Here is a 23,792-nt window from a genome sequence, read left to right as displayed (position 1 = left end):
AGCAAAACCAAATCCAGGAGTTATTGGTGCCAAAGAGGAGGCTTTAGTTCACATTAATGACCAATGTTTTTTTCCAGTTCGACTTCTAAACTTGAGGTGAGGTTGGGGCTTAGGAGAAAAACAACCAGGAATGTAACTGCTAATGATTTTGCCATCAGCTAAGAAGAGCAATGTCTCTGTGTCCATGCTGTTTCTCTTTTCCTGCGGTGAGTCTCTTCCTGTGCGCTGTATGTGTGACTATCTGTAATTATGCATTTGCACATGGCAATGGTTTCCTACATATATTTCAACCGCTCAGAAGATCAGAGTGACACATTAAGCAAAACAAAAGTTGATATGTGTAAATTCATATTTGAGGGGGAGAGCGCTCCAAATGAAGTTAATCGATCACACCAGCGACACGTCTACTGGCAAAGTATTGAAGCATTTTATATTGTTCACACTACTCTCAGAACATGACTAGTACTTATTTCAGACACAATATTAGAGCTTTCAGATTAGTAAAGTAGAGTACAAAAAATATACTTTGAATAGAGTAAAATAGAGTAAATGCAACTTCTGGCACGTGTTTCACACTGAGAACTCTGGAGTGAAGACAATGGCTTAGTACAGAGATGAGCATTGTACAAGAAAACCTAAATGCTGGAAACGGAGTGTGATGCACGCATTCTGCAAACAGAAAGTAGAACTCTTGTTAAGTTCCCTTTTTGGATGGGGAGTGTTGGGTACGATGTTCATATTTGTGGTAAATCTTCCTGACCTGTGTCAACAGCAGAACTTTTTGCTTGGACTTGGGGATTATTTCTCCTTGTCCCTAAGTGAGTGGGGATCTTTCCCACTGTCACCTAGTCTTTACTCTTTTTATGGGTGACCTTTTTATGTCCTTTCATAGTGTATGATTGGAGTTATAGTTTCCTATAACTTTTGGGCTTAGGCTGGGTTGCCCTTTTGGGCTTCCCTGTTAATTTCTCTTTATTGTACTTACTACTGTTCCCAAGGGGTAAAGCGGGATTTTCAGCCTCCTTTTAAATGTTATATAGTTTGACAGCACACCCCACCCTATATGGAGTGCTGGGGGGGGGATATATGTTGTATTCCCCCCTTGCTTACTTACCTGTAGCATTTTTGTTATATTCGCATGTTTTCTTGAATGGCTGGTGGTCGTGGTTTTACCTTAGTGACTTAGTCTTAATACTCGCAGGCTGTTAATTCAATCTCAGTAATGCACAGAAGGGCCACCATTCCAGTAGAATGGTGGGTTCCTTACTTTTCGCCATTTTTAAGTATGCTTGTTGTTTGTTGAGACTTCCCCTGCCATTCTAGGTGGGAACAACCTCAGTGGAAGTCTTGTCTTCGGAGGGAATCCTTTGTATTCCACCCCCAGGCTCCAGATTTTCTGAGAAGGCAGGAAGCGAGGGAGGAGTCCACAACTCTGCAGCCCTTTGTCTTCCCCTTGCCTTGAAGGAACCAACTCCCAATGGGGGGGGGGGCTGGCTGTCCAGACAACCCCTTTCTGTAAACTGCAGGGAGAGATTGCAGAAGTTGTGCTGTAGTTTCTGATACTCCGAACCTGGAAGCTGCTAACAAGTTGACCACTAGAGCTGGAACCGAATAGGAAGATGAAGAATAGACATTTGTAACGATTTCCAGTGACCAGGGGTGTTTTGTTGTTTTTATCTTTTGTCCTGCACTTGCTCCTCCTCCCCCTTCCCCTTTTCCCCTTTCCTCTCCCCTGCACTTGCACAATCTCAATGTCGCTGGGCCTAGTAAGATCGTTGTTGTGTCCTTCCTTGTTCCCCTCCCCATGCCTCGTCGTGCCTTGAAACACCTGTGTATAGGCGCGCTATAAATAAAATATATTATATTTTCTATCATATGGTTTTGCTTTCCCTGTTTATTTTTGTGTATTCTAAAATAGTTAGTGTGTGTTCATACTTGTCATTGAGTTGCTTAAGGCCCCCTCCAGAAAGTATGAGTTGTTTTTACTAGCTCGAACTGAGTTCTAAAAAGTAATGTTGCAAGGTGTTTACTTGTAATAGGGTTGGGTTATTCTGTGATTTCATAACTCAGTATCACTGCATGACTGACAGGGGCAACTACCCTTGAAATACTGATTGTTTTCTAAAAGTATATCTAACCTTGTCTTATTCCTCAAGAATAGTAGATTACTATCCTGAATGTATAACCTTAGGTTTGACTCACCTTGTCTTGCTTCTTGCACCTCTAAATAAGGTTACACCTTGGTTTGCATACCAAAGGTATTGAGTTGGTGTTAGGGAGAATATTTATTTCTGTGCTAATTTCCTTCCACCTTGGAGACCCCCAGCTCTTTTGCTGGATTTAGGACTTTTTAATTTTAACTCCTGAGTGAGTGGGACCTTTTTCTCACTCTCATGTGGTTTTCCCTGATTTGAATGTTATGTTTTCACTGTTTTTGGAGTCTGACAAACTCCATAGACATCTGCTTTTTGTATGGTGACACACGGCACCTTCAGTGCAGTGTCACTGAGAAGCCATTTGGATTTCTCTTAAGGTTTAAATATCTTTTCTTAGGTGAACTATCATTCCCAAGAATAATAAGGTGAAATTGATCTTGCATACCTTTTTCTCTTTGTAGGTCCAGCACACACCATCTTATGCGGAGTAGCCCCTTTTCCCTACTTTCTCATGTAACATTTTCTGTTACCCTCACTACTTTAAATGGCTGGTGGCAGTGGTTTAATTTTTACTACTGGTGTGCTTTTTTACCGCAGGCTGAACCCTCAGCCGCAGTGCAGCACTCATCGAAGTCCATTTTGTCAAAATGGCCCCTGTCTTCCTTTTTCGCCATTTTCTGTTTGTGAGGTCTTTCTTGGGTTTTACTCTGTGCGTTGAGACAGGTTTGAGCCCTTTGTGTGTTTTTGCCTTTGGCGGGCTTCAGCCCTGAAGCGCGCCAGTATGTCTGGAAGGACAGGATGTGAAGGAGAGTCCCGAACACCCCTGTCCTTTTTTTTTTCTCCAGGAGTGCCTGAACGAAACCAGCCCTGATTGGCCGGCTGGCTGTCCTAAAAGGACAAACACCCTGCTGTGTGATTGACAGCTAGGCTGTGAATGAATGGGAAACTTGCTTGAAAGGCGAGAATGTTGGGGGGCGCTCGAGAGCCCGACCAATATGGCTGCAGGTCTGTGAAGCTCTCAGGCACCCCAGACAATCCAGAAAAAATCCTGCCGACTCTGGGATGTTTTGATGCCCTGTTGTGGTGCGCCGGCGTCTGAAACCATTGTGCCCCTGGGAAGAAGGAACTTGTGACCGCTGGCGTGGGTACGGCTACAGTCTGGAGGCAGAGAGCCCTGGCGGAGAGTGGAGGAGAGGCAGGCCTGGAGAGGCGAAGTTGCTGCATGGGTGCCTGGCCGGCGGTAGTGCGCTGATCCATTTGATGTCAGGAAGAAGCGCTTGTCCCCTGACCGTGGACGGCTGGTGCAGGTCTGGTGGGACCATCCTGCGCCTGGAGGCGGCGGAGTGGCGGGGTCGCTGCGGCTGCCATGCGGTGACAGAGCGCAGCTGCTCGAGGCCCCAGAGGCATCCTGCTGGAGGGAGGCGAGGCGGAACTGGCCGGGCGGGAAGGATCCGGCTCATTACTGCGGAGGTGCGGCACGGAAGAGCTGCTGCCGGAGTCTGACCACAGGAGCCCCTGTTGTGGCCGGGTGGAGTGCTGCCCAAGGGGAGTCTCTCTGGTGTGGAGGAGCGCTTGAGCGATGAGTCCTCGCTGGGGGCGCAGGTCGGCGCCCGGGGAGCTGGCGCCACGCTCCCCTCCTGAAGGCCTTGAGAGCGGCTGCCTGCGGCGGGGATGTGCGGGAGCCAGAGGAGACGGTGCGATCGATGGGGGGGCCCCCCAGTGGGCTCTGACTTTCTTCTGTGCAGTCCGGGCTCGGAGGCAGGTGGGGCCGTGGTGCTCCCCAGTGCTCGGGAGAGCTGTGTACTCCTGGATCTTTGTGGGGCCTTGCTGAACTGGTAGGCTGAACTTGAAGGAGCTGGACCTGTGGAATCTCTCTTATTCGGGGGATTTCTTGGTACCTGCAATCATTGCTGTACCCAGACTGTGCACGAAACACCTGTGTCGCTGTGGCTGCCCCACGCCTGTCTCCCCCTCGGTGAGTGGTTGGGCCTTCGGTTCTGGGTGAGGGGAGAACCATCCAGAATATAGGTGGCATTGTGGTGGGCCTGGCGACGCGGGAGTGATTCTCGGGTTAACACAATTGCCTGTCGCTTGTGCCTTCACCCTCCCCCTCCTCCCTGTTTATGCACTATGTCGAAGTTGGGCAAGAGCGGTAAGCACCAAACTAAACTGCATTTTGAGGCCCCGGGCCAGGCTAAAAGTCCAGCGGAACAATGGGGGATTTATCAGAGCATTGTTCCCTGGCGTCAGGAACAGATCCTGCCTCTGCGCTTCAGGACATTAAGGTCATGTTCATGCTGCTGCAATCCGGTATACAGTCCCTTGATGGGAAGCTGGATACGTTGACCTGCAAGGTGGATCATATGCAGGTCCGACTGGATAGACATGGGGAGAGGCTGGACGAGGCGTAGGGGCGGATCTCCGGGGTGGAGGACACAGCAAACTCAGTGTCAGGCGCAATGGCTGAGGTGCAGAGGGCCCTGAGAGAGCTTAGGGAGAAGCAAGAGGACTTTGAGTCGAGGTTGAGGAGGCATGACGTTCGGATTGTGGGCCTGGCAGAATCGGTGGATCAGAGGGACTGGTTGAAGATATACTGGGTTTGGAAGGGTTCTCCTCGATATGTGTAGTGGAGAGGGCTCATAGGATCCCTAGTGGAAGACGGACGGTACCGGGCGCCCCGCTGAGGCCGTTGATAGCTCGCCTGCTGAATTATCGAGACAGGGACACCGTGCTCCGGAGGGCGAGGGAGAAAGGCACAGTGACTTATAAAGGGGACGTCATCTGGTTTTTCCCAGATTTTTCGGATAAGATTCAGGCTGTCCGGAAGACTTTTTGGGACGTGAAGAAGCGGTCGAGAGATAAGAACATGAAATATGCCATGCTATATCCTGCTAAACTCCAGGGGGAGCATAAGGCCAAGTCGCTCTTTTTCAAACTCCTGGGGAAGCGGCATCCTTTTTGGACATGTTGCCGGTGGAACCTGATCCGTGAGGCAGTGATTTGATGTAGGGGCAGACAAATGCTTGGTTCTGGAACGTTGGGGCTGGCGTGACCTCTGGGTTTGGACTTGGAAGGAGGAGTCGGGGAACCTTTCAACAGGGTGCCGGAGGGTCGGGCTGGAAGGTCCCCCCAGCGCGAAAGCTGTCTGATTATGTTGTGGGTGATTGTATTGCCGGAGGGTTGGGGTGTCTGGCATGAAGGGGGGGGGGGTTGTAGAAGAGGTTGGGGGGGTTGAGACGGCACAAACAAGTTGGGGGTTGAGACGACACAGACAAGTTGGGGGGTTGTCGGTAGGGGTGGGACGGGGAAATGGCATGTGAAACACGGGGAGGTGGTAGAGAGGTTGGGGAGTTGTTGCAAGGGGGAGGAGGGGAGAAATGGCACGGGAAACACAAGTCGGGGGAGGTCAGTTGGTACATGCTCGGTGTGTTCTGAGAAGCCTGGTGATGGCGACACTTAAACTTTTGACCTGGAATGTGAGGGGCCTTAATCTACCGAAGTGCCGGAAGGTGCTGCAATACTTGCGGCGTCATCAGGTGGAGGTGGCCTTTCTTCAGGAAACGCACTTGACGGTAGACTGGGAAACAAAGTTCGGTAAATGCTGGGGGTGCCACAGGTATTTTTCTTCGTATGCCTCTTTCTCTAGAGAGGTGTGCATCCTAGTGCACAAGTCGGAGGGGTTCCGACTAACCAAGGTACTGAGGGATCAGGAGGGGAGGGCACTTATTGTCCAGGGGGTTGTTCAGGGTAGACTATATGCTTGTATTTGTTATTATGGCCCTAATCGGGATACGACTGGATCGCTGGAGTGGGTTGAGCGGCAACTGGTGGATATGCCTGTGGGGGAGGTACTGTGGGCGGGGGACTTTAATGCGGTGTTAGACCCTGCCCAGGATCGGACGGGGCAACATCCGCGGTTATATAGTAGATGCTCTGTTAAACTTCGGGGTATGTTAGATGTGTGGCAATTGGCGGATGTTTGGAGAGTGCGGAATCCGGGGGTAAATCAATATACTCACTACTCTGTGCCGCACAACTCGGCAGCGCGGCTGGACTATTTCCTGGTGTCTGATAGTCTTTTGGGGCAGACGTCCGGGGTGGAAATATTGGCTCGCAATCTCTCTAATCCTGCTCCGGTCGCATTAGCTGTCCGGTTGAAGGGGCGGGCCGAGGGGAGGCCACCGTGGAGATTCAAAAGTGACAAGCTCACGGATATAGTTTTTTAGAGAAGAGCTGGGGAATGCTATTGTTAGCTATTTTGAGATGAATGAGGGGTCGGTGTCCTCGGTGGGTATCTTGTGGGAAGGGTTTAAATGTGTGATGCGGGGGGGAGTGTATCGCTAAGGAGGCAGGTATGCTGAAAAAGATACGTAGGGACTTGGTGGAAAAGGAGGAGGAGATGCGCGCCATGCAGAGGGCTGCTCCTATTCCTTCCAAATCTCAGCAGGGGGAGATTGCGAGGAACCTTCAGGAATTCCATACATTGGCCCAGCAGGAGGTTAAGTACTTACGGGACAGGTCAGCCCCTCGAAGATATGATGAGGGTCAAGCTCTGGGTAGGTCGTTGGCTCAGGCCACGCGTTTAAACACCTTGGGGGGAGCAGAGTGGCGGTAATCACGGATGAGCGGGGGATGAATCACTTCGAGGATGAGGGTGATACTTCGGGTGTTCCATACATTTTACACTCGTCTGTACGCTACCCAGTCCCGGGCCTCGCAGGCGGATATCGAAGCATACCTCGATCAGGTGGGCCTGTTGTGGTGCTCGGAGGAGCAGAGGGAGTAGCTGAACAGGCCAGTGACGCTAGCTGAGGTGCAGGAGGCTATAAAGTCGTTGCCTAATGGGAAATCCCCGGGCCCAGACGGGTTCACTTCTGAGTTTTATAAGTCTTTTGTTGATAAACTGGCTCCCTACCTGCTGCGGGTATATCAAGAGGCAGTGACTACAGGTCGGCTACCGGAATCTCTCAGGGAGGCCCTGCTGGTGGTGGTGTTGAAGCCGGGGAAGCCTGAGGGGGATTGTTCTTTGTATCGCCCGATATCCCTGATTAACTTGGATAATAAAATCTTGGCCAAGATCCTAGCGTCTCGTTTAGCACCATTAATGCCTATGCCGGTTAGGGCCGATCAGGCGGGTTTTATGTCTGGGCGGTCGACGTTGTTCGGGTTGAGGCGAATGTTTGGGTTGATGGCTGCTTTGCTGCGCACGGAGCAAGCTATTGCAGTCTTATTGGATGCCACTAAGGCTTTTGATTCTATTGAGTGGCCGTTTTTATTCCCGGTCTTGTGAAGATTGGGTTTGGGGGGTCCTTTCTGGCTTTAATATCTCCTATATGAAAAGCCAGTTGCAAGAGTAAGGGTTAACGGACAGATGACCGCATTGATTCCGTTGGAAAGGGGAACGCGCCAGGGGTGTCCTTTGTCCCCCTTATTGTTCGCTCTGGCGATAGAGCCTTGGGCTGAGATAGTGAGGGAGTTTCATATTCATAGGGGGATTCAATTGCATACCCATAAAGTGGTGATTTCGCTGTATGCGGATGATATTGTTTTGTTTCTACGCCATCCGGAGGTTAATTTGAACCCTGTCATGCTAGATATTCAGTACTTTGGTGAACCCTACTAAGTCGGTGATATTCCCTTTGACTGAGGGACTGGTTCGCTTTCAGGGACTTGTTCGCTTTCAGGATGAGTGGGGGTTTCAATGGGATATGCATAGTACTCGATACTTCGGGATTACCTTGGACAGGTTCGAAGATGAAGAGTCTAAAGATTATATTGGTGTTATATATAAATGTTATACTATCCTAGTAGTCACTTCAGGGTGTAGGAGAAATGTATTAGCATATGCAAAGGCAAAGAGTATTCGCCAACTTTGACTGTTGAAAACGTATTCCAAAGTTTGCTTGACTGTTACGAACAATTGCCTTTTTAAAGAATGTTTAACTAAAACATGATCTGTAAATAAATATATTTATAGTTGAAACCTTGAGAATATAAGTGTTACTTGGTTACTTGTATCGACTGATTTCATCTGTACAGCTCTACAGCTCACATTTACCCCTCTTCAGACCTGGCTGCTCAGTCAACTACCACCTTGTGTAGTACAGGCCTATACCAAAAGGTTGGTTACCTAATACCAAGCAGATAAGTCTTGTGTATTCTCACACAGTGCGACTGCACCAATTCTTACCTAACAGTTGTTTTTTATGATTGTGTTTATATGATGTTATAGCAATTACTTACTGAAGAATTATCTTGGTCTACTTGTGTTTAGATAATCCCTTAGTACAATACAGTGTTTCGTGTTTCTTTGGACCCTATGTATGGTACAATTTCTTTGTACCAAGCTACAGCCCGCTCTCCCTCCCAAGAGAAGCCTGGCTGCTCTGTCCATGCTACCCTCACCCTTAGGTGGTACAGGATTATACTAAGAGTGGAGTTTATGTACTGCCTCAGATGTATGGCTTTTATGAAGTCTGCTATTTAGAAAAACTGTTCTAACAGGGAGTATTCCACTGTAACACTAATTTCCCTCCACACCGAGCCAGAACAAATTATAAGCATTTGCAGTACCAGAGAATGACATTTCTACAGAACACTTGTTTTGGTCAAATATGCCACACCATCCACAGGTATCAACAGTAGCTTGGCCCCAATCTAACATTTATGCTGGCCATGCATAGCCTTTTGAGATGCTATTTATTATTTCACCACTAGTTGGCTCATTACCGTTCAATATTGAGGTGGAAGCATCTGCACCTTCATTAGTGGGCTCTGGCCTGTGGCGACAAGGAATGAAGAGACTGACCAAGTGGTGCTATTGTGGTTGCCATACACTTTTATTAACGAAAAAACAAACCTATGTATCCCTAAACTGAAGGTGGTTTGCCTGCCTAAATAAACTAAACTGGGGTCTGTCAGGTGATCAGTAGTGTCTAAATCAAAAAGTTCCATCTTGGTCAAAATCTTACACTGTCTCTATTGCGTCAATAAACAATAACTAACATTCTGACACCCTTCTCCTGGACATAAGTCTCCAAAACAGAAGTTCATGAAAGTTCAATATGGTTTTCAACCAACCTGGTTCCAACCCAAACAACACTATTACACGGTTTCCCCCTGGCTAGGAGAGTGACTCCCTTCTCCTAGCTGATTTTGCAGAGTTCCATACTGCTCCATACTGCTCTCAAGAAATAATGAGTTCTCAGTGAATCCTACTTTCTTTATAATATTCAGTTGGTCCCCACTGGGACAATGAAGATGCTCCCCGAGTTCCTCTTGACTCTCCAGGACCACACTGTTGTGGAACTACCCAGGGAATTGTGGACAATAATTATTCACTACTCTATCTGTATCTGTATGTTTTACAAGAAACAGCCAGGATAAAGACAACGATGATTTCCTTTATATTTCATGAAGGAAGGTGTACCCCATGGACTTGACTATTGACGGGATCTGGTGTTGCCAAATGGCAAAGTTTGAATGTTTTTCCCAAAGTATTCTGATTGGCTTCATTTTCATAGACACACCCTAGACTGTTCTGGAGTCGGTGTTGCAAGATTTCCCCCTCACACATATTTTGGGGTGTCACGTTTAGCTAATGATTATTTTCAAAGATATTTGCATAAACTCTGCAACCTCAATGATGCTCCCAAAGATCTCCTAGAGGGTTTTTGGTTTTTTTTGTCAAAGTTCGAGAAGATAACCCCTCGAATAACGTTTAGGGGAGGGAGGTTTGGAGTTTTATGGATTGAATTATTTCACAACTGAGGAGGTGAGTGTTAATGCCTTGTCATGTTCACAGTTCGTTTTCCTTATCTGTTATCATCTAAAAAGACTCTCTTAGATTCACCGTGGCTGTTTCCTGGACTTTAACGACTCCCTTTACCTGCTTTTGGAGACAGGATGCTTCACTGGGTCTGCTGGGGTTCAGGTGCAGATCTATAGACTCTCCTGCTGGGCGCTCGATTCCAGGACCCAGTAGAGCTGGTTATTCTGATGTTGGTAGTGGACTCAACTGTTCCGTACTGGTCCTGTACCCGCACAACTCGGGTTGTACCCCTGGCTCATTTCCGCTCTTTTGTAACAGGCCTGGGGTAGTGGTCTCAGTGCAGTTGCCGGACCGCCTGGTACACCCACTACAGGTCACACCACCACTGTACAGTTTGTCATTCTGTGAAGGTGGCTCCCGGGCAAATGGTAAGACTCTTTCCAGGCATCCTGACAAGACATGCTTGCTTTGCCGGGGTGGAGTACTGGTTCTCCCCTGTCCTAGTCTTCCTCTCGCCCACCGGCCAGCAGGTTCGACTCCTATTTCATTTGGCATTTTGCCTCTGTACGCAAGGCCTTCTCCAGTCTCCGCTTCTACTAAGGCCAACACCCAGTCGGCCTCTGAGACATTCTTGTGTGTTCTCCTGAACCACACCCTCCACGTTTCTTTCTCAAGCCTCTCGCCTTTCCTTTCAGTACTCGCTGTCTCGTCCTCCAACTCTGTCTCCTTCTTGATCACTCTCTAGATCTCAGCCCCTGTCTCTGCCTTCTTCACATCCGTTTCTACCTCTCCGGTTTCCTTCAGTTCTCACTCTCGATCTTGTTCTCGGTCTTCCTCTTGATCTCACTCTGTCTTTAATTTCTGACAGCCTTATATAGCATGGCCGCCCTAGCGTAATGTCAGTTTCATTGGCAACAGCTGGTCGAGAATTTTCACAGCTTAACTGCATCATTCTCACTTCCCTCCTCATCTCAGTACTTATCCCCTTAAGGTTTGTTGATCTTGTACAATAACACATCTTTTCTGATGTAACTCCAGGTAAGGGAGGTCTAGGCGATGTTACTACCTTACGGGTCCGGGAGTTAAAAGGGCTGTGTCCCCAATTTGCATCCTTGTCCCCAAGAGGGGAGTTCCTCTCCATGAGGTATTTCCGCATAACACCACACCTAGGGGGACTATTGGTTAGTGGCCATACCTCCCTAGCCTCATAGAAAGGGGTTTCCCCCTTTGGAAAGAAGTGACGCTATCTAAAGGATTGTCACAGGCCACAAGTGTGTTTTGAGGGAGGTGAGAGTGTAACCTAGGCATTCGTTCAAGCATATAGTAGTTCAATCGCCCTTTGTAGCCGAGGTAAACGTGGTGTTGAAAGCCTACCTGGTGAACCCATGCTAAGCTTCGAACCATGGTTCGTACCTGGTGTGAACCTCATCAACTGGGTGACCCCAAAATGAACTTGGTCCAAGGATTCGATAAGCCCATCCATTCTTAGTTTTGCTGTGGTCAGTAAATTGTAAATATTTCACCTGCTGGCTTTATTTAGCATTTATAATTTAGCTTTTGGTTTATCCCGTTTATTGCCTGTTTTTTTTTTTAATACTCTATTTTTTTGTTGTTGTGGGAAATAAGCACCAGAAAAGTGGCAGCGAATGTGGGCAGTGTTACATGTTAATTTCATTTACCCCCTCCTGTTTTTACAGTGCATATTAAATGTATGAGGACTGTATTGGAATCCACCACATACAGTATAGCACAAACAGAAACCATCTACAGCGCACTTCTCAATGAACCCCCATACCACCTTATTCAGAAATGCTGTTCAACTCGAGCTCAATCTGCTTGCCCTTCCCAAGCCTTTGACAACTGACAGCCGCAGTGTCCCATGTGAAAAGGTGCAGCATGATGCAGACACCTGGCAAGTGGCCGGGGCAGGGACTAAGCACTCTGCAGGAAGTTAACATCTCTGTATGAATGATCCACCCCACCGTCATCAAAAACTAAATTCAAAGAAGGTATGGTTAGAAAACAAGCAAAATGGAAACAGGCAATCGAGACCATAGCGCTCATTTCATTGAAGATGTTACAAGAAAGAGGCACACCATTGTGATTATTATTATTTTACCCAAACGAAATTAGCTGTCAGGCAGTTTCAAAATTGTGCTATGTGATCCTCGGATGGATTATTTTAAACCATGCTTCGGAATTTTTATTTATGGAGGGACTGTTTTAGCTAGTAAGTCAATGCACAGAGCCCCTCGACCAACCATGCTGCAACTCTAAATGGAGCTCCCATTGTCCAAAAGCCTCTGTACAGTACCGTAAACTGCAACTAGTATTCATAGTATGTTTTCTTTATTTTTTTTTTGTATTTCACTTGCTTGGAGGCATCAAAACAAACACACCAAAATACATTTAAAAAGAGGGCAATTCAAAAATGTTTTGGCAGGGATGAGAGTTGAACCCAGTTCCGCTGGCTTATTGCCACTGAGGCGAACGCTCTCACCGTTTTTGCCGCCAGTATTATGATGATGAGCCTTGGAGAAGCGTTAAAAAGCATAAAACCATCCCCATACATCACAATCATCTACAAAGTGACAATGGCATTGTACCATACCACAGAATTCACGCCTAATTGGCAGCAACTCCGACTGTTTCTGTTCCCATATATATTAAGAAACCAACAAAAACAAGTATGAAATATGGCACTAAATCTCTCTACAAGGGTGTGCATTTTGGCATTTTGCCTATCTGGCACTCTATTTAATGGTTCTTAAGGACAAACCAATATATATTTTGGATCTCATTTGCTCACATTATCTGTCTGTGTTACATAGTGACAATTTTGAATGGGGAACTCGCTTCTTAAAACTTGTTTTCAGTCCACACTGTTTGATATAAAACACAAGCACTTTAATTCTTTGTTTATTAGCTAGGCGGCATCCCTTCTTTAGCTAAGTGAATCATGCAAAAAATGGGCAGTTTTATGCTGCAGTATGTCCTTTCCCCTCTACAATACTTTGAAGTCCATTTCACTATATGCTGGGGGTTCTGATATGTGTATGTTCCCTGCACAGCAGTTCATCTTTATTTTTTTGTAGCCTCACTTTTGTGAGATTGTTTATCACCTTTGCAGTCTTGTAGTGCCTTGGGACAGAGTGTGCCTGCTTCTGGTCCCATACTGCATGGACCCTTTTCATGAACAGGTACTCTATTGACTGCTCTCTTACACAGATCCACGTATCCATCAGCTTGTGGCTTCTTACCCTTTGAGTCATTCATGATTTCTTGAGATGTGCTTTCCAAGTCTGATGGGTACAGACTCCTGTATACCTCCTCTGATTTCCTCTTATGCATTGTCTAGTTCACAGGAGCCCGCCCAGTGTCTCACCCTGCTGTGAAAAATGTCCAGGGACCTGTTCTTTTGCTACGTTGGTTTTCTTAACATGCACCTTACAAAGTTTTGCATCACTTATGGACAAAGTAGATGGAGTGCCGCCAATGCAGCCACATAGTCCTCTTCACCTTTCCTGAAAAACCTGTGGTCATCTTCAGCAACCCGGTGCATGGTTACGGTTTGTTTTATGCTGGGAGATATCGCGGCCATGTGAACAACCAATGACTTCATTGAACTGATGATTGGTTAGACTCTTAGCTGTATGTACTTCTGGCAGGATGGCGAGGGACGTACTAAGGCCCTATGCAGATTATGTGGTTGATGAACCAAAAAGGGATTACCCTGGACAAACCGTGGTACAGTTTTGGACTAGTGTAGCAAGTGATAGGTTTTGAAAAGAATTCTGAAAGTCTTTCAGGATCATAGTGCTTATTTTGCTATGATCGCAGTTCTTGGGTCTCTGGTGGTGTCCCAAGACTTGAACTCGTAAATTATTTCCTGTTTGCATGGCTTCGACCTCGGTAGAAAGTTGCTTGCTTCACAGCCCACAGCCCAAAATGCATGCCCCCTGCCCATGACGACATGCTGGCCCTTCAATGGAAAAATATTTGGTCTTTTCCTGCGCACAAATGCACTGGCCTTCCCATTGGTTGCAATTTGTGAGCTTTTTGATTTCTTGGAATTGGGTCTGAAAGCCAGGGTCTTTTTTTCGTCTCCTCTGGCACTTGTACTCCTGGATGTGGCAAAGTATGGGTATTTTACATTGGTTAATATTTGGACCTCTTCTTTACAGTTTCCTCTGTTACCAACTGCTATCACCCCTTGGATTCCTCAGGGAATTTGCTGTTGCCACCTAGGTCCGTTTTTGGACACCTGGGTGCAATCGGGTTCCTCCCCTGCTAAGCCTTTCGTTTTCTTAACTATTCCTTGAGTCTGACGAAGGTACAAACTCTTCTGCAGTAGTTGCTGGAAAACTATTCCCCACTGCTGCCACAACTGGACCTCCTTGATTATGCCTGAGTACCAACCTTCTATGTGTGTTACTTCCTGGGTGGCTTTTATATCACATTTTGTGCGCCTTTTCTCCCATACTTATTTTCTACACCCACTCTTTTCACTAGGGGTGCCTCACGCTCTTTGCTCCATCCTCCATCAAGGGCCCTTCTCTGCACATCCCTCGTGTCACTCTCTTCATTTGTGTTCTTTCCTTTGTTTCCGCTTTCTCTTCTTCCCTTCCTTCCCACTTGCTTTCTTTTTCCCCTTCCTCCCTCCCTTGTTCCTGATTCTCTTCCCATACCCCACCTCACTGCATCATGCTTTGATGTCTTTCTCCTGTTATTTCTCCTTTCCTTCTTACATGCAAGGTAACCTCTTCCTCCTCCTTCGACAATGCCTCTGATAATCTTTTCCTCTCCCTCGCGCTTTGCAACAAGGCCAGTACTCTGGCCTTGTCAAGTGTGGGTGGGAGTCCTACCAGGGAGAAATCCAGAGCCAGTCTTGTATGTCTGTCTTGTTATTATTGGATTATGTCTTTTGTGTGCCCCTATGCTCATGGGCTGTTGGGCACATTATAAATAAATATCAGATGTTTGCCACACTTTTCTGATTTCCCCTAGTGACAACCGGTCCAACCAAAGAAACATCAAGGACCAGCAAATAGAGCCTGCGTCGGTTGCACCACGCCAGCCGCGGAAAAGCTGTAGCCCAACCACCAGTAGGCAGTTCCCAAGGCTCCGGTAACAGGTTTCTGGCAGAGGAGAGGAGAGAGAGCATGGTGGTCACAGAGACTGCAGGGTACTTCGCAAACATGGTGACACGCACCTTATGTCGCCAATGAACACCCTAGACCACCATGGACTATCTCAAGGACTCAAACTCACACAACATCAGGGTTCATCTGTGGGGCCATTGGAACAAAGCCCCCCTAACACAAACCCGAATAGTTGCCCTGCTGGGCCACCATTGCAGTACAGTGGCAGATCCGCACAGAGGAAGTAGGCAAGGCTTAGCCCATTACTTATAAGATTTGCTGCTTGCACCACATCCTGTGGGGGGAACACATGACCAGATTGGTCAGGGAGGGACCGAGGACCAATACAGGGCGGAGCAGGGGATAAAAGAAATCTCCAGGAAGCAGGAAGTGTGACTTATACTGGTGAGGTTGGAGGAGGAGGAGGAGGTGGTGGACGACCAAAAGACCACCAGCAGGAGGGAGGGAGTGAGTGAGGGAGGGAGGAAGGATGTGTGGAGCGTGAGGTGTTTTTGGAGCAAGTGAGGTATTGGCTAGTGAGAGAATGTGGTACTGTAGTGCGAGTGTGCATGTTAGTGTGGCAAGTGTGGTTAAAGGAGTTAGTTGAAGGAGTAACTGAAGTGTATGCTGCGGAGTGAAAGGAGGGTGTTTGAGTAGTAGTAGTAGTGAAGAGGGAATAGTGGTGTGGAAGAGTGGGAAGAGGTGTGGAAGAGTTGCAAGAGGTGTGGAAGAGGGAGTGGTAATGTGGAAGAGGGGTAGTGTGGAGGAGGGAGTAGTGATGAGAAAGAAGTAGTAGCAGGAACAGAGAGTGTGTGGTAGCATCAAATGGTGGTAGCGAGGCAAGGAGTGACCCTGTTTTCTTATTGGCAGAGGAGCTTTGAAGAGTATGACTCCTTCCCTTTGGCTGGTGGGACCAACCAGCCCTGAAACGAACTGCAAATCGAGCCATCTCCTGAGGTGCTGTGTCTTCCCAGAGCTGCAGAACGTGAGTACCGGGAGACTTTTGACCCATTTGCAGTGCAATGTCTTTGTGAGGCCGAAGCCTTCCAGAACTTTGGGGAGCTCCAGTTGGACCTCCAGAGGCACGATCCCACTCATCTAAGTTCCCTCACCAGAGTGCAGGACTGCAGAATTGAAGATCGACTAGGCAAATACCGCCCTTTGTTGGCGCTGATAAAAAGGTGCTAAAACCGCAGACCGACCAAGGAGACCAAAGAAATCGGTGCCATGGGTCCCCTCCCAAAACTGCTGCTGAGACATCCCACTCAGATTCCTTCCTTTCGCCACCAGAACAAGGAATCGTGAGACCGGGTCCGTCGCTGCTGCACAGAGGATAATCCAGCTACGTTTACTTCTTCTAACCTAAGGTACTCTGGGGCTAGAGGTAGAACTTACCTTAAGGCGAAGAGTCGCTCCAGTGCGACTAGAGTGCGTGAAGAGGTGTCCGGATGTCCACCCTGCCTCTGAACCACCAGGCTTGCCAGCTTGTGTCCCTTTAGGGAGTCCTTTTGCTGGATCCCCCTAACTTGTGTTATATTGTTGGGCATCTTATTCTAGTGACTAAAAGTATCCTGAGGAACTTAACTTATTCTGCTACTTCGTAAGACTTTGGCTCCACTCCTACACTGACTTTTGGTATAGTTAGGGATTGGACTTTAAAAGCGTTAGAAGCGCCAAAAAGTGTCTCTAGAGCATTAAGAGTTGCTGCTGTGTGTGTAACCAACCTTTTTCCTTCTAAAAAGACTTTACCTGGTGTGGTTTAGCTAGCTAAATACAATTGCCTTTTATCTTTAAAGTAACACGAGTGCGCAATAGTATCGATAATACGGTAGAACTGTCATTAGTGTCAAACTCTGTAACAATTGTAACTGCAAGCAACTACTGTTGAAGTTATGACCTCTGAAAAGTGTTAAGAATTCCTATGTGTGTTGGTTAGTGAAATAAGTATTTACCTCCCTTGTGTTGATAAGATTAAATGTATATTTTTAATATAACATTTACTGTATAGGAGTTTCTTGGACTATTGTATTTACTGGGTTCAGTGTACTTGGCTACAGCTCACATCTTCCTCCTATGATAAGCTTGGCTACTCTGCCATTCTACCAAGATTCTATGGGTAGTACAGACTTATACTAAGAGTCGGGCAACTGTATGCCAAGGGAATGTTTTATGAAGTCTTACCTCAAATGTACTTTAGGAAAACTCCCCTAACAGTCTGTGTTTTTTTCCCTGAATCTGACAGCATTATTTAAGTTTAAAAACCCATCAATTCATTTATATATATTTTTTTTAAACAGGCTATCGGAGCAGGGCTTCGAAGTCTCATGTTTTGACAACCTCAAGGCTGAAGATGTGCTTCAAAAGATTCACGATGGTATGTACTTCTTAGTGCTTACTGTCGGAAGGCCAACTCATTTGCTAATTATGGCACTGTTCACATCACTGATAAACAGTGTTATGAATAAAATTGTATTCAACCAAGACATGCCTCAGCCATGGAAAACTATCTTTTGATGCCATGAAAATGATCTCCTAAAAGGATATGTGGAGGCCTGGTCTTTGATTTTGTCTATGATGTTTGTGTGAGTGAGTAATGTAAGCTATGGAATGTTTTTCTCTCAGTGCTCCCCTGGTGTTAGTTTATTTATTGAGCATTTGTATGGTGCCTATACAGCAGAAAGTGTTTCCAGGTGCCACAAGACCAAGGGAGGGAGCGGAACAGGGGAGGATAAACAATAAACGATCCTACTAGGCCTTGTGACATTCAGATCGTGCAAGTGCAGCAACAGGAAGTCCAGGGAGGCTAAGGTAAGGGGATGTAGGTGGGGGGCCCCCAGTGGCTGAGTAAGTGCTATGGGGAGCCCGGAGGGCAAGTGCGCTGGGGGACATGGAAAGGTAAACTAGTGCAAGAAGGGGGGTGGACCAGACCCAGTCACCTAGTCAGGGAAGGGTGCCCGGACGGAAGTGCTGGTAAGGAGGTGTTGAGGCAGACTGGTCGAGGGGGGCCTGGCCCCTATGACTCAGAAGGGGCGAGGCAGCCAGTTGCAGCAACAGGGGGGCTTAGCAAGAAAGGGGGAGAGGCAAGGAGGAGGAGAAGCAGAAGGTCTTGAGAAGCTTCCAGAACTTGAGATTCGGCTCAAATCTGAGAGGGGCGGGGAGGCTGTTCCAGAGGGAGGCTCCTGCCGAGGAAAGAGATCTACCCCCCACTCTCTACTTGGTGCAATGTCTGACATGCAGAGAGTTAGAGCTAGCGGACCAAAGGACTCTAGCAGGGTGGTATTTAGGGAGAGAAAGTTGGGTGTAGTGCAGTCCCAGGCCCAAGAAAGCCTTGTGGATGATGCAGAGGGTCTTGAATTTGATCCTTGCAGCCACCGGGGGTCAGTGGCGAGATTCTGGGTTGAGAGAGATGCATTCCCTGGGCTTGAGGCCAAGGATAAATCTGTCCTAATCTGAATTAGTTGTAGAGGGCAGGGGGAGGAGGGAGGAAAGAGGCAGATTGAGGAAGAGGCTGTTGCATTAGTCCACCCTGTAGAGAACCAGAGCTCTAGAGACATTTAATTTCTGGGGGAAGGTGAGGAAAGAGATAACGCCTCTGAGGAGTTAAAGCTGAAAGTGAGCCTTCTTGGCAAGGTAAGCAATATGAGGTGAGAAGGGGAGAGCGGAGTCAAAGATGACACCCAGGTTTGAGGGGGCACAAGGGGGGCAACCAGAGAGTAGTGGAGATGGGAGGGGCGAGTTCCAATGAGAACAATCTCAGTCTTACTGGCATTAAGAGAGATCTTTAGCAGCACACCATGCCTGAATAGCAGTCAGACAATCGGGAATGGGAGAGGAGGTAGAGGAGGGATGCTTAAAGGAGAGCCGAGTGTCATCTGCATAACACTGGAAGTGAGGAGAGAAGGTGGAGATCAGGATGGCAAGTGGGGTAAGGTAAATTTTGAAAAGCCACAGCGAGAGGCTGGAGCCTTGAGGGACGCTGCAAGTATTGAGTGAGGGAGAGGAGAGAAAAGGGCCCATTTGAACCTGAGGAGGCCGATTCGAATGGAAAGAGGTCAGCAAAGCCAGTGTCCGGTCCGTGATGCCCAGTATCGCTGAGTCGATTTAAGAGGGTGACATGTGTTAGGCAAGATTGTATGCAGTACCCTTTGGGTGTACTACAACAACCCTGACCTCCTGGCAATAGGGACCCAACCTTTGGTATAAGTCTTAACTACACACGTTGATGGTGTGGCTGAGCAGCCAGGCATATCTCAAGAGGGGTCAAAGTGAGCAGTAATGTTGTGACAGAGTTTCACAGTAGCAGTTATTCAAATAAACACTTACAATCAAGGTTTCTTGATAACACAATTATTAATTTATTTCACAGTTGTATAAGCCTTCTTCAAAAGGGAGCAATATATGTAACAATAAAACATATACTTCAAAACACACTCTTAGTTTCTCTAAATCAGATGATATCTATTGGGGATGGCACATGGACCCTTCTTAGACGCTCAGGTGACTTAAATAGCTAGGGCACTTTGGTTATTGATTCATCACTGGTACATTTGGAGCAATACTGAGTTTGGTGTAAAAGATAGAAGAGAGGAATAAAACAAAGGTTGACAAATAATTCACAAATGGTAAGTACTTTTTGAAACCTTCCAATGTCAAATAAGTTTTACCCTTTCCTGGGCAAAAGATACAGCACAGAGTCAAAGGTAAGAAGAGTCTCTCAGGGAGCCAGGACAGCCAATGTTAATTGCACAATGTCTAGAGGAGCTGAAGATCCTCTTTGCAGGTAGGTAAAAAGTCTTGCACAATGTTTTTAGAAGTGTTTGTAGAAAATAGAACACTTGAAGGGCCACAAGCTGGGAGGCTTGTGAGGGGCAAAGCTTTAGCAACTCTGCAAGGTAACCAAGACAGGTCTCAATTGAGAGCAAGCAATGTTACACAAGAGCTAAGTTATCTTAGACTTTACAGTACCTCTGGTTAGAAGAAATGGTTCCAGTGGCTTCTGTTCCTGTACAGCTCTGCAGATCCTGCTGTTCCTGAGCCTCAGTTGTGGGGACAAGAGGGAGGACGTCTGGGGACTCATGCTCTGCAATGGGAAGGTCAGTCGCAGCAATGGGCAAACTTCGATTCAGCTGTGTTTCAGCTCCTCGCTTCTGATGGCAAATAGCAACACTGCGTTCTCGGATACCACTCTGGACTTTCCTCGCATCTGGGGTCCAGCACTCTGTTGAGGTGGCTCAGGCTTGGTCAGTCCTGCTTCAGGGAAGTCCAGAGGATATTCCTGACGCTCAGGTCTGACTTAAAAGCAACACACACAATCTGGTGTTCTTCTCCCTGGACCTCTGTTCCAGCAGCAGTGGAAGAACAGCCAGCTCCGTGAGGATGTCCAGATGGGCTTACTTTGGAGTTGATTGGTCCCACCAACTTGGAGGGAGAAGTCGTCCTTGCAGGGCTTCTTTAGTCGAGACAAATTAGGAGCTTCAGCAAAGCAGCAGGGCTTCACCGGGCAAACCAATGGTCCAGGAGTTGTAGCAGGCGTCTCGTCCAAGTTCTTCTTCGGATTCCTTCGTCCAGTGGTCGACTCTGCCTTCCAAGCCAAAAAGCATCGCCTTTTATGCAGGTTTCTCCCCTTTGTTCCAGCCTAGCTGTCAATCACACAGCAGGGTGGCTGTCCTTGCCGGACAGCCAGCCAGCCAATCACCTTTGGGTGCATTCCTATAACCAAGGGGATTAAGCACAGGGAGTTTCAGGCACCTCTCTCACTTCCTGCCTCTGCCAGACCTACTGGAGCCAGAGGCAGACTTCACTCGTGAATCCTGCCAAAGATAAAACTAACAAAGAGACCAAACATGGTTTGGTGCGCAGAGTAAATCTCAAGGACCTTTTGCAACAAGAAATGGTGAAAAAAGAAGACCGGGGCCATTTTGACGAAATGGGCACCCATGGGTCCCTTACTGTGGCTGCGAACGCAGCCCGCGGTAAAAACGCACAATGGTAGTAAAAGGTAAACCACTGCCAACAGCCATTAATTGTACAAAGGGTAACATAAAAATGTTACATGAGAAACTAGACAAAGGGGATACTAAGTACCTCAAGCACCCTATTGTAAAATAGTGTGTGATGGGTGTAGAAAGTTACAAAATGTAAGTAAAGTCAATTTCACTTCACTGCTCTTGGAAACAGTAGTTTCACCAAGAGAAGGTATTTAAACCTTTGGGAAATCTAAGAGACTTCCCTGTGCCACTGCACTGAATCTGCTATGTGTCACAATGTAAAGATGATCCCTATGGAGTTTGTCATGACTCCAAAGTTAAAAGAAACACATAGCCCAAATCACATTAAAAATACGTGAGAGAGTGAGAAAATGGGCTAACCCCCTCCAGGTTAGAAATTAAAAGTCCTGAAGCCCAGCAAAAGAGCTGAGGGTCTCCAAGGTATAAGGGAATTAGCACATTTCTGAGAATTCTCCCTAACACCGACCCTGAAATGGAGGTGGGTTGCTGGGCAGGAGGTCCTTATCCTCTTTATTTGGGCCTTGATGGAGCCTTTATTTTCACTCTGAAAGGAGCTTTTTCCCTCAAAATGCTAGAAGGTTGTGAAGAAACATTGCCCTGCACCTGGGGAACCTGTCGGTCTCACGAATCATTGAATTTCAGAGAGTCTGGTGGGCCAGACTTGCTTGCAACTTTAAGCCGAATTAATGTTTTTCCCAAAATGCTTCCACACTGAGATTTCGATTCATGGTACTCATTAGGTTGGAAGGTATTGGTCTTGCCATCCTAGGCCTAAGGGCTGCCAATGGCGTGTTCATTTTGGCCTCTTCAGTGCCTTGTGGAATGTGGTCTGGAAAATTGTGCAACATATGCCAGAAGAATTACAGAAACCTCTTGGGTCTGATGGCAAGGATGCTGCCCAGCCTGGTCTTCACAGTAATATCTATGTTGGAAAATCGATATGCACAGGGATGTTTATTTGGCGGCCCACCAATATGTGCATATGCGAATTTGCTACAGAGTTTCAAAACGGGTTGACTTATGGCTGCCATTTTATTTGGAGCGAAGGTTGAAGCTCCCTGGAAAATATCTGAGGCATAGTCTGTAGATATACAGTGAAGTTGCTGGTATTTACCACTGGCTAACCAATGTCTTATCCTTTTAGAGCCTCCCCCCACAGCAGCAGAGTTGGCATGCAAAGAGGTTCCACCACTAGCCGTTCCTCGACAAGTGTTTTCATGTCGTGCGGGTTGCCCATCGCTAAACCTCTTTAGCGAGGATAACCTTTATCATCAGTTGCCTGTCGTGGGCAGGTTTCAAAGGTTCCAGAGTCACTGTGCATTCCTTTTCACCCTCTCCACTCCTGGCCTATGAAGTAGGGGATCTCTGGTATGGTGCTCATCCCTTGACAAAACAGGAGAGTTGCTGCAGTATCCCTCCTGGGCTATAGCTTCTCAGAACGTGAAGACCTGACTAATGTGTTACTGGAATGTTCCCCCACCTAATCCTTTCAGGGTAATATTAGTAGGATAGGCCCGACTGAATAAATCAATATATTTCAATAGCATGAAATCAGTCCTCGATAACGGTGAATAAGCACAGTCGGATACAGTCATGGTATTGTTTGTAAGCCACTTTGTGAGTAAATAAGAGAGAACAAATGCGACCAAATATGAACATGGAGAATATAGACACAAAATCAAGAAAAGAAGCAAAGTAAGTAATAGTGGAAGCAGGCATGAAGAAAATGGAAAGCTTTTAACATATACATTTGACGGTTAACAGTACATCGTGCCGATGAGCAGGTGGTGATCACGCACCACATTTCCATTAAAGATAATAAATGTCATGCAGTTCAGCGTGATGATTACCTGAGCACATAATTACATCACTGTTCTTCTTTCGCCTATTGTAGTAACTGCACCACAATGTGTGCAACAAAAATAGCAATTAGCTCAATGAAGACTTACTTGGAGCACCCCCTGACCCCATCCCATTATAGCAGAAATGGTATGCTTGGCAGGTGTAGAATGTACACATTTCCAGCACTAATGCACCCCAGGTGATTCTCTGGAACCAACTTTATTTTCTTTTATTTGTTGAATAGGCAGTCTTCGTAATTCCATAGGTCAAGGGCGTTCAAATGTGTGTCCTGAAGTAGGTGTTGTCTGGGTACTGGCTCTTTCCCAGGTAGAAACTTCTCTGTATTCTCATCATTCTCTTTCACTTAAAACCATCTTTTGACTGCAGAGTTAGTGAAGCTCCTGTGGAAATGCAGCATCACACCAGATCCCTCCCTGGAGCAGGCACAGTGCTAGCTGGCATTTGATGATCCTGCTCATCACCAAGAAGGAAGTTGTACAAATCTTATTCGAGACTTTGACAGGGCTTGCTAGAGGTGGGCAGAGGCTGTGCATGATTGGTCAGCACCTGCCAGTTTGAATGCTGCAGACCCTTACTATTGGTGGGCTTGTGGGGGCTGGATCTCTAAGATGCATATTTTCACCCATCCATGTGAACTACAAGAAGTACCTGCAGTTCATTGGAGGACAGATGCACTCTGTTTACTTCACTGCCTTTCTGGCTTGGCATCCTCAGCACAGGTCTTCACCAAGGTCATGACGATGATTGCAATCCACCTGAACATTGAATACATTCACTTCTTTTGATTCCTAAACGGCTGACTGATTGGCAAGATTGTCAGGAATGGTTGTTTCACACCTTCGTAAGATGTGTG

At 47.0% G+C, this 23,792-nt stretch overlaps 1 protein-coding gene across 1 annotated transcript in view; it reads left to right on the top strand.

Moving 5' to 3' along the window:
• The window catches only part of CASP6 (caspase 6), a 161,127-nt gene that overhangs the window by 50,588 nt on the left and 86,747 nt on the right, over nt 1-23,792 (top strand). The window contains exon 5 of the mRNA XM_069630880.1: nt 17,366-17,442. Within this exon, the coding sequence (XP_069486981.1) occupies nt 17,366-17,442 (77 nt within the window). The remainder of the gene's footprint in view (nt 1-17,365; nt 17,443-23,792) is intronic.

Source organism: Ambystoma mexicanum, chromosome 6q (genome assembly GCF_040938575.1).
Source record: "Ambystoma mexicanum isolate Mex_15411 chromosome 6q, UKY_AmexF1_1, whole genome shotgun sequence".
NCBI lineage: Eukaryota > Metazoa > Chordata > Amphibia > Caudata > Ambystomatidae > Ambystoma > Ambystoma mexicanum.
Note: the sequence above shows the minus strand (reverse complement) of the source record. Positions and strands in the feature narration are given on the sequence as shown.